The sequence below is a fragment of the Lissotriton vulgaris genome, chromosome 4_1, assembly GCF_964263255.1.
Source record: "Lissotriton vulgaris chromosome 4_1, aLisVul1.2, whole genome shotgun sequence".
NCBI classification, from domain to species: Eukaryota; Metazoa; Chordata; class Amphibia; order Caudata; family Salamandridae; genus Lissotriton; species Lissotriton vulgaris.
This window is the reverse complement of record NC_141691.1, coordinates 666,023,044-666,036,898: the sequence shown is the minus strand read 5'-3', so window position 1 is coordinate 666,036,898 and position 13,855 is coordinate 666,023,044. Positions and strand designations below refer to the sequence as shown.

General features: G+C 49.8%; 1 protein-coding gene across 1 annotated transcript in view; it reads right to left on the bottom strand.

The window, feature by feature from the left end:
• The window catches only part of LOC147722410 (uncharacterized), a 29,929-nt gene extending 16,579 nt beyond the window's left edge, over positions 1 to 13,350 (bottom strand). The window contains exon 1 of the mRNA XM_086967308.1: positions 12,418 to 13,350. Within this exon, the coding sequence (XP_086823434.1) occupies positions 12,418 to 13,350 (933 nt within the window). The remainder of the gene's footprint in view (positions 1 to 12,417) is intronic.
• Between the last annotated feature and the right edge of the window lie 505 nt (positions 13,351 to 13,855).

The following is a 13,855-nucleotide window of genomic DNA, read 5'->3' as shown; positions in this document are numbered from 1 at the left end:
CATCTCTCAACAGGAATAAGTGTGGCCATGGTGTGGGCATCAGACTCTTTAAAAAATAGAATTAGTTACCTTCCAGAATGTACAATTGTCCTTATTAGCACTTGCTACCTGCAAATTTCTTAAGGCCTTGCGGGTACAGCTAAAGTACAGACAGTTCAAGTTCGCTTAAAGGCCAACAGTCTATGCATCCTCTACAGACCTGCTCCTATTGAGTGTCACAAAATGGAACCCGAACTAAAATGGATTCCACAGTGGTCTCTAACCTATCATAAATGCCAAAATAAGTCTTCTTGGAACCTGAGGGATAAAAAAGGAGTTATAAATAGTTTTTGCTTTCTGGTGTACAACTCTTCTTTCTTTGCAGGGGTGATCTTCGCAGATCTGTAGTCTGTAATCGCAACATGTCTTTTTCAGCTGCCAGTGGTGCGATTGAAAAGCAACAATTAGTAGCAGCACCAACAGACCTATTGTTACCTCCCTTAATTGCAGCAGAGCTGGAACTCCCTTCAGTTAATATACCAATAGATGCCGTTTTGCTTCTAGGCATTGTTCCACATTTATAATTTCATTATCTAATACATTATGAATGCCAGTCGTTGACTTTCTGTTGCCCATTGCAGACCTCTCCTCCAGATACAATTTAAAGTTTGGGAGTCAGAGGACTAAGATGGGTGACCCATTCCAGCCTCTTCTTGGCTCTGAATGGCACCGATGGACTCGGTCTCGGCCCAGGTGCTCCCTGCACACGCCCCGTGCAGCCGTGAGCGAAAGTGCTGCTGTTGGTGTGTAAGGGGCCCTCCTCCACCTGCCTCCTCCTTCCACTTGTGCAGGCTAGCTATCAGAGCCCAGAGTCAAGGAAAGGAAGTGCGGCTGGTGTGTGAGAGTCCTTCCTCCTTCCCCTTGTGCAGGCCAAACAGCAGAGCCCAGAGTCAAACACAGAAAGTGCTGTTGGTGTATGAAGGGGCCTCCTCCTCCTGCCTCCTCCTTTCCAGTGTGAAGACTGGATAGAAGGAGCCCAGAGTCAAACAAGGGAAGTGCCACTGGTGTATGAGGGGCCCTCCTCCTCCCTCCTCCTCATTCCCCTTGTGCAGGCTGGATAGTAGAGCCCAGAATCAAATAAAGGAAGTGCTGCTGGTGTATGAGGGGACCTCCTCCTCCTGCCTCCTGCCTCCTGCCTCCTCATTCCACTTGTGCAGAGCCCAGAGTCAAACAAAGGAAGTGCTGCTGGTGTGTGAGGGCCACTCCTCCTTCCCCTTGTGCAGGCTGGATAGCAGAGACCAGAGTCAAACAAAGGAAGTGCTGCTGGTGTGTAAGGGACACTCCTCCTTCCCCTTGTGCAGGCCGGATAGCAGATCCCATAGTGCCCACACCGCCAGCGCTCGCTCCACACTGCGCATGTTAACACTTACATACCAAGGAAACTCATGAGACATATTTTTGGGAAAGCAGTGGTGCAGTTTTATTTCGCACAACAAGTAGCTGATAAGGTGGGTCATCTTACAGGCGATCCAATGCGGCAGCCCCTCGCTGACCCGCATGCCTAAGGAGCCATTCTTGCACGGCGAGTCGATGCTCTGACGGTGCAGTAAATTATCACTTTATTTCGTTCTACTCCCGCCCCCCCTGTCAGGGCGGAGCGATGAGGCACACCCCCGGTCGGTTCAGGCCCCCCGACCGCCCGAAGGACTAACGGGGCGCCGACGCTGTTTCCTGGAACCCCCTCGGCTCCAGGTTCTTGGCTCAGGCAACCTTACTGTGCCAGGCAGAGGTATTTAGACTGTATCCTTCTGCCGCAGAGGTACCCCTACTGTCAGTCTGCTTCCAGATCGCCCTGTGACTCCGCCTGCAACACAAAACATGACCGTTAAAAGTTCACAACTTTCGCCCTCCGCTCTGCCGCTGGGTCAGGGTTAGGGTGGGAACAGCGCAGAGCAGCCCACGGCACCGACGCGGCAGGAAAGACCGAGCAACGTGCTGGGCCTGCTATAACAAACCCCCGGGCACGCCCCCCCCGCCTAGGAGCGCCCTCCCATTGGCCGTTAGTGAGGAGGGGGGGATGGTGCGCTGTATGCTCCTCTCGCGCGTCGTGTGGTACTAAGGCGCTGTCTCGCCCATGCTCCCCTCTGTGTCGCGCGGCCAGCGGCATAGTGCCCACACCGCCAGCGCTCGCTCCACACTGCGCATGTTAACACTTACATACCAAGGAAACTCATGAGACATATTTTTGGGAAAGCAGTGGTGCAGGTTTATTTCGCACAACAAGTAGCTGATAAGGTGTGTCATCTTACAGGCGATCCAATGCGGCAGCCCCTCGCTGACCCGCATGCCTAAGGAGCCATTCTTGCACGGCGAGTCGATGCTCTGACGGTGCAGTAAATTATCACTTTATTTTGTTCTACTCCCGCCCCCCCTGTCAGGGCGGAGCGATGAGGCACACCCCCGGTCGGTTCAGGCCCCCCGACCGCCCGAAGGACTAACGGGGCGCCGACGCTGTTTCCTGGAACCCCCTCGGCTCCAGGTTCTTGGCTCAGGCACCCTTACTGTGCCAGGCAGAGGTATTTAGACTGTATCCTTCTGCCGCAGAGGTACCCCTACTGTCCGTCTGCTTCCAGATCGCCCTGTGACTCCGCCACAGCTCTGGAGGAGGCCCCCGTCGATGACAAAGCCCCCCACCCACCTAGCTACTTCACAACGCTGTCTCGTACCACTTGTACATCCAGGAGGGATATGTTCACCCTCAGTTTCTCTTGTACTGGTACCACTCAAACCTCCTTCCAACTAACTTCTGCATGGGACCGTTGCCCATCCTGCGGCATGCTCTATCGCTACCGGTTGTCTGGCCCTACGAGTGCCACCCTCAGACCATGGGAACTCGCTCGCTCTTAACCTACTGCCCACTGCTACCACGTCCTCCTGCACGATACCCTCCTGTTCTTCTTGTAGGAGTGCATGTCTAAGGACCCCAGGCCTCTCTTTTCCATCAACAATTGCCTGGATCCATCGCCCCACCCAATCCAAAGTGGCATGGTGGTAAAAAACCTATGGCTTCAACTACTCCCCGAGCGACTGCCGTGATTTAGACAAATTGCAACAATCGACCCATCCCCATTGCGTATATGGGAGCTCCTAACCTGCACTCCCTTAGCCTGCCCAAAATCATGGGGGTGTTATCCACTCCAAGTGTTCTAAGCATTAGTATCACCACAGTGAAATTTAACACTCAGAAATTCACTTTCTGGTTCTACTCAGGGTTATGTCTTTGCTCGCCTGAAGTCTTAATACTACTCTTCCTCGTTCTTGACTTGAAGGAGGAAACTGAAAATTGACGTGTATTTGTTCACATTTCCTTGTTCGCTGGACAGCCAAGACTATCAAGGAGAGTTTCTGCAGCTGCAGTTTGCTGGTCATATCATATGCTGGTCGCAATGGGCCAGTCGGATGGCAACTGATCTGGACGTGTGCGAAATACGTTTTCGTTTTTAGTTTTAATTCCCTTGACTTAAATATGCCTTAAATAGATTTCGGTGGTTGACATACCTTGTAGCAACCATAAGAAATGAGGGCAAAATCTGAGCTACTCTCTAACCATATTCCACCTTCCTCCCACGGAAGAATTTGTGAATGTTGATGTGTAAAGGAGTCTCCTGTGCTGTACACGAGCAGGGGATTATTGGAGGCGGCACTGATATTCAGGCACTCACAGAAAACTGAGGAAATAGATTTTGTCCTTGATAAATGGTAATTATAAACTAATCTCTCGTGTCTGAAGCCCTCATGAATCTCTGGAGGGTCGCAAGGTCATGCGGTGATGAGATGAATACTCGGGTGTGAGCGTCTAATTACAGGTCGGCCTTGTGGGACGGGCCAAAAGTACATCTATCCCTTCCAAAACAAGAGAGCAACGAAGAAAGCCTCCGACCGCGTCTGTGTCAAGGTGCAAGCAGCCAAATGCCACAAGAGTTCGAACTTCACGAGCGCCAAAGTTGCACAAACAAAACATGGGCCGGCCCGGGGCAACTCACCCGGCATGGCATCCTCGCTCATGTGTGATACACAAGATGGCCCTCCCACTGATTAACTGCGGCCATAGCCTCCTCCTACCATCAGCCCCGTCATGCACTCCGCCGCAGGGAACCCACCATTGCCCCGCAACATACATCCCCACCTTGATAGCCATCCCATTCAACGGGAGACGACACCGGATCGCGATACAGGGCATGCGCTGAGATCGGGCCTAGGGGAGAGAGGGGGACTCCCGAGTGCCATTGCTCGCAACTTGCCAGCAGACGGGGTCACCTTCGGAGGCCAAGTTTTGACCTTCGACTAGTGTCGTGGGCTGCCTGTGAATCGGGCGTAGCATCCAACGTTTTCTCCATATTTATATCTGCGTGACCGTGCGAATCTGAGCTACCTTCCATTAAGCCACCATTCTCAAGAAAAGCATGGCGCGATCAACCCTTTTACAAAAGAGGTAGATTCCCGCCGAGATGGATCAAGCTCCCCTCCCCCGCGCCAGACCGCCGACCGGGACCCAGCATCCCACGACCCAAACCGAAAACGCCAAAGAGCACAACGTGTGTCTGTCAGAGCGCTGGGATCATAGGCTGAATACTGTGAGCCACAGAGGCGGCTGCAACTGGCTCGCCCGCACAACACTGACGCTACTCCTCACCCCCCCCTTGGTCGCAACCATTGGGGCCCCGTGCAACCTGGTCATGCCCAGGGACGAGGGCGGGAGGGAGGCGAGAAAGCAGCACATACCTGGCACCGTCGGACCACAAGACGTACACGACGAACAGAGCAGCGCCGCACGACGAACAGCGCAGAGCAGCCCACGGCACCGACGCGGCAGGAAAGTCCGAGCAACGTGCTGGGCCTGCTATAACAAACCCCCGGGCACGCCCCCCCCCGCCTAGGAGCGCCCTCCCATTGGCCGTTAGTGAGGTGGGGGGGATGGTGCGCTGTATGCTCCTCTCGCGCGTCGTGTGGTACTAAGGCGCTGTCTCGCCCATGCTCCCCTCTGTGTCGCGCGGCCAGCGGCAGAGTCAAACAAAGGAAGTGCTGCTGGTCTGTACGAGACACTCTTCCTTCCCCTTGTGCAGGCCGGATAGCAGATCCCAGAGTCAAACAAAGGAAGTGCTGTTGGTGTATGAGGGGCCCTCCTCCTCCTTTCTCCTCCTTCCCCTTGTGCAGGCCGGATAGCAGATCCCAGAGTCAAACAAAGGAACTGCTGTTGGTGTATGAGGGGCCCTCCTGCTCCTGTCTCCTCCTTTCCATTGTGAAGAGCCCAGAGTCAAACAAAGTAAGTGCTGCTGGTGTGTGAGGGCCCCTCCTCCTTCTGCAGGCTGGACAGTGGAGTCCAAAGCCAGACCGCATATTCAACATTCTTTATTGAAAAGTAGCACGTGAGGTGATTGAGTGCTTCTGCTGAAGTATTCTATGCCAGGAGTACGAAATAGTCATCCAGCCTCTTCTAGAAATATTCTCTTTGAGGGTACGGTGACGTGTCTTACTGAAAGTACTTCAGACCATATGGACTATTGTTCGCTCATCTATTTTTCAATGCACTCTTTTGTAGTGAAGTTATTTTTCAGCTACTATTTTAAGAGGCTGTTTTGAGTATGCAATAAACCAGGCTAATGGGTACAAATTACATTAGCTCTTTGCACAGAAACAGAGGCCCACGAAGCACCGTTAATCAACCTCCCGAGTGATCTTAAGTACGGGCATCACATTACACTGTGGTGTTTGCATAGTTGGCTTGTGGCGTTAAGCAACCTTCCGCTCATTTGTCCGATATTTCATGTGGGGCAATAGAATTTGTAAAATGATAGTAATGCCAGGAAATAAAAAAAAGAGATATATCGAGCCCGCAGTGAAAGATGTATCCTGCTGCACGCGTCATATTCTTATGTACACGTAATTTGATGCATTAATTTTTTGTTGCATTTTGGTATATTTCAATGTCCATTATTTTTCTTTAAGGGAAAAAATAAATGTAAAGACCCTGTAGCCACAGAAAGTCCTTTATAACATTTGCGCTTTCCCATTCCTCTTCATTTATGCGTGGATGGAATGTTTACGTGAGCACCGAGCTACAATGTACACACTTCAAAATAGTCAAAAATTGTTTTCACAAAAAACGTATTTTCGAACAGCTACAACAGAACTGACCCACTGAGAAGCAAATATTGGACATGTTGGTCTGTGACTGCCTTGTGCTCACCGTAAACGTGAAGCTTCCCAGAGGCAGTTCCTTCACAGGGCACTAGTAATTGTGCCACGGGCTTCCACCAGGTGACGGAAAGGGGGTTGGCTTCAGCCTCCTCGGGATCAGATCATGAGAGCATGGTGTCCTTAGCATCCATGAAATACCACAGCAAAATGACGGGAAATAGCTTGAAATAAACCAATGGTGACATCGAGCACAGGCAATATAGGGCTGCACAAATCATTGCTGTATGTGTGTGGGCTGGTGTCCAAGATGGCATGGGCGATACTCACTGAATATTCCTCTGCAGGTGCAGTTAGAGCAGAAGTTAAATAAGAGAAATGTGCCCAAGATTATCTATTTTGCCTGCTGAGAGGTCAAAATATCATGGTGGGAGGTAAACCAATAAAGCTAATAAATGAAGGTAGCTATGTTTATTTTATCTCATAATTTGGTAGTTTAATCTAGAGTCCACAGGACTGGAAGTGTGGAATGGAGGTGCCAGCAAAGAATTACAACTTAATCGAATCAAATTACAGATTTATGAATCATCATAAAGCAAATCACTTTAGCACTAACCCTCTACATGAATATTGTATTTAACTGACGGCTAGTGGTCACTTTTATGGTTCACATTATGTTCATAGGTACATGATTTTGTATGTTAAATATTTTATAAATACATGTCTCTTTTATGGCAATTGGCTGAAATAAAGAGGATTGACTGACTGAATATTCATTCAGCAACTCTGACCTAATGTCACCCAGAAGTGATTGAACAAAAGTGAACTATTGTGAATGCATGCAATACCATGTGCAAGTGGAATTTATTTGAGAAAAGTGTAATTCAGAAATAAACAAATCCACATCTTACTTTACACAGTGACAGGCAGAAATACAAACAGAGAATGAACATAATGATGTGACCTCCATGTTGGACAAGATGGAGTCGAGGCCTAACTGAGGCACAGTTAGCTATAGCCAGGAAAATACACTTTAATATGTTGTAGCCTATTTGTTTCAATTGGATTATCTACATGTCATTATTCACATATATAGATTGATTGCTCTGCACACTATTATTAATGGACATTTTGATTTAAATGCTAAAAAGTGCTAACACCTAGAACCCACGATCTCCAGGTTGGTCCTTGTTTCAGAGGTGAGCAGTCATGCCCTTGAGGTTTCCTGCCGGATTCTGTCATATTGATGATGAAGCACAAGTACTAGAGTGCCAACGGAAGCACAGTACTAGAAGTCCGGAAGCTGAATCAATTACGCTGGTGAGATTGTAGCAATCAGTCACAGTTACAGGAAAGTGTTTAAGGCGGTAATACATGAGAACACATGCATGCACAAATACACATTTACTATTTGTAAGGTATCTGTGCAACCTGTCTCTCACTGTCTCTTCTTTCTTCCCCAGGACTGCAGTCCCATGCATCAGGTTACCCAGTTATCTATTACATGAATGATCTGTACATATTTATACATGCCTATGTTTGCATGCATTAGCAAAGTACAGTCAAACCTATTGGAGTTGCAATGCTATTTTCTAAATATTTGCAGGCATTTTCATTCTTAAAATATGAGATTTTTAATGGCCGGTATTACATGTACAATTTTAGCCAAATCTGTATTAGTTGTAACATTTTTACATTGCCACTAGCTGCCACATCATTCCAATAGCTTCTGCGGTACTAGCGCCCAAATTGTGAGGTTTAAATGTGATGTCAAAGTGTTATATAAATTCCATTGTCTCTAGACATTTTTAATATGGTCTCAATGTCTTTGCACTAACCGGGTTGGACCTTGGGTAAGTCACACCTAATCTAAAAGTGTGTGTGCCTCAGTGATGCAGCAGAAGCGAGGTTTCCACCGGTATGTAAATGAAAAGGCAGCTGATGTTAAGCTGAAAGAGTTCCCATGAGTGCTAAACGAGGCTGGGCCTATAAAACAGCTACTAACATCCAACCTCCTGATGCAGGATACAAGCAGAACCCTTTTCAGGGGCACATTTGCCTTAAGAAACTCTCAACTTCCAGGAAATTAAGTTTAGACCTTCACTTGAACTCTTTCCTGTGTGTTACCTGCACTTTCAATTTACCTTCTTAATATTTCCATCTCAAGTTAAACGGCAGGAAGTACGTACATCGTACATGTCTTTGCGGACCGGATGCACCGCCCTTCATTTGGAATCTCACTGCAGCAATACATAAACAAAGCTGGCCAGTTTCCCATTCCCATGCGTGGCTATCTGCTCCAGTCCAGGTTATCGGTTTGTGATCTGGGATGTATAGTTCGAATTTTATAATGGGTTAAACAAGGCTAGCAAGTACAAAACCTGGACTGGAGTGGCTCGTCACACATGGACCTGTGTAACTTGACAGCGCTGTATGAGTAGCATGTAAGCATATCTGAAGAAAGTAATAATTTTCTCTGATGAATGGCAGAAGTATAAAAAACTCGAGTTAGGAGGTTTCCAGTGTTGACTAAGCAAGTGTTTGAATGATTAATAATTGAAACGTGTGTAAACCGAACTGCAATGTAACTGACTTGTGAGTAAACTGAGCTGCATCTTCTGCAATTTATTGCTGGTGGACTGGTTCAGCATGAGTGAACACCACCCAGTAGCAGCCAAATATGTTGGCTTGTAAATGCTTGTTTAGAAGGCAAACGAAGCGCATGTTGGTAGCCCCCGTGACTGTCCTCTTTCCTCCACCCAGACCCTCTCCCTAATTTTCTCTGTATCCTACGCTGAGAAATGCTCAAGATTTCTCTTGTTATCCGTACTTTGAACACATTTCTGGGACAGTGCACTGGAGAATATAACACAACTAACATAAAAGAAATACTTCATTGGTGTGCACTGCAGACTTTAGCACAATCAACATGAAGGTAATACTTCTCTAGTGTATGGAGAATACTTCTTTATTATTGGGAAAACACCGTTATAACACTATTCCCCACGGAGTAACTAACGGTTTACTTTTTTCCCCTGAACATCCATTATCTAATGAATAAAATGTATTCGATAATGCAAAACTACTTTTGTTGATTCTGTGTTTTTCAAATGCAAGTAGTGAACGGTTGTTGGAAAATGGCCCTCTCTGAAAGGTCACCCCAAACGTTTTGCCTTCCTCCTCCTCTTTTTCCTGAATTTTGTTAGTTATCCTTAGGACTCTGAGTGCTTTACAACTGCTGACCAGTGCTAAAGGCCATGTGCCCTCTTCCCTAAGCATGATAATATTGGCGTATACACAATTGACATATTTAGTTTACTTGTAAGTCCCTTGTAAAGTGCTATATCATATACCCAGTGCCTGTTACCTAATTGCGACTGGTGAGACTGCAGCACTGATTGTGCCACCCACACAAGTAACCTTTTAAACTTGTCTCAGGACTGCCATTGCAGGGCCTGTGTGTGCAGTTTACTGCCACTTTGACTTGGTATTTAAAACCACTTGCCACTGCTTTTAAGTTTAAAGTATTGTATTCATTCAGTGTGACACATCCAAACTTATATACAGCAGTATAAGATCGGCAAATGAAAAGGAGCAAAAGTCCGGCATGACACAACATTTTAGTACAAACGTCCCCCGCCACCCCAACGTCCCAGTGCCCCACCCAACTCCCCCCCCCACCCACCCCACTCACTGTCCAGTGCGCTACTAACATGCAGCCTATCTCCCAAAGCAATAGGTAATTGGGGAGGAGGGTCTCATTCCTCTCACTGATCTGGCGCTAGCGGGCTCGTTAGCCGCAGGAGGCGAAGGTACCTCGGACAGGTGAGCTTCCTGAACTCTGTGAGCAGCAAAGAGTGGAATGGTTGCCACAGTTCATTAAATTGCGTTACATCCCCAGCCACCACCAAAGACAATTTCTCCATACCCAGCACGTGCCAAAGTCTGTGGAGCCAGCCTGTTATCGTGGGTACTGTGTCCGTACGCCAGTATATCAAGATATTCTGAACTGCAGAGCCGAGTGCAATGGCGATCTGCCTGCCTCTTCTGGACTTGAGGGGATACATTAGATCATTTGGGAGTCCTAGCAGGGTATATGCCAGGAAGCGCGGAAGCTCTATGCCGAAATGAGAATCAATTTCATCCAGCACTTCCTTCCAGTGGCCAGTTAAGAGAGGACAGTCCCAGAGAATGTGCGTGAGCGTACCCCGTTGTCCGCACCCCCGCCAGCATGTGTCTGTCTTACTATGGTCGAACTCATGGATCCGCTCAGGCGTATAATACCAGTAAGTGGACACTTTAGTAAAAGTATCAGTGAGGCCCATATGATATGCTGAGTGGCGCGCCCTATAAGATATGTGGTCCCATTCCTTGGGGCTCAGTGTCCTCCCAAGCTCCCGTTCCCATCTAACCCTCCCTGGATTGTGGAAGTGCGTTGAGGGTAGTTGCAAAAACTTATACAGGTCCGAGATTAGTTTCAAGTCCGATGTACGGGACAACAGCTATCTCTCACACGGTGAGAGCATCCTATCCGCCACATCCCCCACCTGTGGCTGAAGGGCCCAATGCCGAACCTGCATATAACGGTGTCTCTCCGTTTCGGGGAGTGAGAATTCCAGCCGAAATTGTGTGAACGGGATGACACCCTCGGGCCATACAGGTGACATAATGCTCTGCATCCTGCCTGCCGCCAATGTGTGAAGGCTCCTTTCTCCATCCCAGGGGTGAAGGCAGGATTATCCACTAGCGGCGAAAAGCGGCGAAGGAAATGTGGTGAGGTCATACCTAAGGTAGGTCGCATCCCAGACCCGCAAAGGTACCCTAGTAATGAAAGAGGCGTAGAGATTCTTAGGCCGGTGGGTCCGGTGTAGGAACAGTATCTCCTGCTGAGGCTGCCCCGCCACCGCTTGGTCCTGGAAAAGCCAATGCTTATCCGACTCCCACCTGCACCATTCGACCAAGTACCTCAATTGCGTCGCCTGAAAGTATTTACGGAAGTCGGGAATGCCTAGGCCTCCAGCGTCAGGAGACAAAAGGGAGAGGGTCCTGCGTAACCTAGGCTTTTTCCCCTGCCAAACGAAACGGGCTACATCCGACTGCAACTGCTGTATCCACCCCTTCGGCGGCAGCAGCGGCAGGGCCCTGAATAAGTAGAGCACTTGTGGCAAAATCGTCATCTTGACGGCAGCATTCCTACCCAACCAGGAGAGGATGCCGCGATTCCAGCGGCCTAGCTCGTTCTTGATCTTGGCACCCAAGGCCAAGTAGTTGGCTGCGACCATGGCTGGCAACGTAGGGGCAATCTGAATCCCTAAATATGGTATCGCCTCTGAGGACCAAAGTAACGGGAACCTATTCTGCAAATATGCCTTGGTATCAGGCGCCAGGGAGATATCCAAAGCACCGACTTCCCCATATTTACTTTAAAGCCCGAGACCGTGCCGAACGCTGCCAGTTCTTCCATACAGGCCGGAAGTGATGTCCGGGTGTAGCCAATGTGAAGATGACATCATCAGCGTAGAGACTGACCGCATGGGTAAATCCACCCATCCGTATCCCCTCCACTGACGGTCGCGTCCGCACCCTTTGAGCGAGCGGCTCCATGTAGAGAGCGAAGAGTAAGGGCGAAAGTGGACAGCCCTGCCTGGTACCTCTCTCGATGGGGAAGGCTGCGGAGGTGTGGCCGTTAACCCAGACCACTGCCGAGGGCTCCTTAAAGCAGTTGAGGATCATAGTGCGAAATCGTTCTCCAATACCCGCCTTCACCAGCACTTGTTCCAAGAAAGGCCAATGCACGCGATCAAACGCCTTTTCTGCGTCAACCGCGAGCATCATCCTCTCACCCGGAATCCGGGAAGCCTTTTCCAGCAGGTGGACCACCCGTTTTGTATTATCCACTGTCTGCCGTCCCGGAACAAAACCCGCCTGATCCGGGTCGACAAGGCCGGGTAGATGGAGCACCAGGCGGCTTGCCAAAATCCCAGTATAGAGTTTCAGGTCAACATTTAGGAGAGATATCGGCCTATAAGATCCACAGTGTTTAGGATCTTTCCCCGGTTTGGGGATGACCGTGACGGAAGCCCTCAGGAGGTCAGGCGGGATGGCTCCAGGTTCCGCGAAAGAGTTGAAAAGGCGGGTGAGGATTGGGGCTAACGCCCCGCAGAACGTCTTATAGAAGAGGGCCGAGTAGCCATCTGGACCTGGTGCTTTGCCATGCTTGAGTCTGGCAATGGCCGTCACTACTTCCTCTATGCTAATGTCCCTGTTCAGGTGGTCCGCCAGTAGAGGGTCCAAGGAGGGCAGAGTGACCGAGTCCAGGTAGGAGGTCATAGCCGGTACATCCGGCGGGTCACCCGCGTAGAGGTTTCCGTAGAACCCTCGGAACGCGGCCGAGATGCAGGCATCGTCTGTTACTGCACCGCCCGTGGGGTCAGAGAGTTCTTTCACCAACTGGCTCTGCCTAGTGGCCCGGAGTCTATTGGCCAAAAGTTTGCCACAGCGATCCCCCCCAGTATAAAAAGCGTGGCGCAGTCGGAGGGCCGCATATTCCGCCCGGTCCACATCTAAGGCGGCAAGGAGTTTCCTTGCTTCTTTAAGCTGCCGCCAAATCCTCGGAGCCCCAGTTCTGCGGTGGATCAACTCCAGTTCCCGGACTCTGTCAGTAAGCTCATCCCTCTTTATCCTGCGCTCCCTATTTTTGGCCGCGGAGATTGACAGAAACTCCCCCCGGAGGACCGCCTTCAAAGCTGCCCACTGGGTGGCTCTAGTGGTATCTGTGTTGTCATTGTGCGCCAAATATTCACGAAGTATCTGCTCAATACGGTCCGTTACCGTTTTCCTGTGGAGCAGAGTATCCCGGAGGCGCCAGACCCTCGCCGGGGTGGCAGACGGCGGCAAGCAGAAGGAGGCCTCAACAGGGGCATGATCCGACGAGGAAATAACCCCCATGTCCACGGCAGACGCCAGGGCCTGCACCGGTGAGGTGACCAGGAGATGATCAAGCCTCGCGTAGGTCTTGTGCGCGTGGGAGTAGTACGAGTAATCCCTGTCTACGGGGTGCTTATGACGCCAGAGGTCCTGGAGGTCCTCCGCAAGTCTAGCCTTGCAACCAGCTGAGAGTTCCCCGACTTGCGGGGAGCGCTGCCCCGATCTGTCGACTACCGAATCAAAGACCATGTTAAGGTCGCCCCTGAGGATAACATGCCTTTCCGGCGAGGCCGAAATCTCTTCCACCGCAGACTGCAAGAACCGCTCCTGTTTAACATTGGGACTATAAAGGGAGCCTAACGTAAATTTAATGCCCCCCACCGAAACCTATGTGCCAACATCCTCCCTTTAATTTCTGCGAACTTGTGGATGTGCTCCCCCCTGAAATGTTGAGCCACTATAATCGCTACCCCGGCTGTACAAGAGCGTAGCCTATGTGTGTCCTGTGGTAGCAAGTGGGTTTCCTGAAGGAGGCATATGTCCGCTTGGGCGTTTCCTAACAGGGAAAGCACCGCTCGCTGCTTAACGGGATTGTTCAGACCCCTGACATTCAAGGTCACGATTTTAAAGGTATGAGGAGGCATAGGAGGAAATGTGTGTAAAGGTGCAAGTGTCCTGCATGGTGATCATAGTGGGCGAGCATCCTCCCCCCAACTCAAACAGCAACAGTATGCAAAGCCTTTCCCCGCTGCGC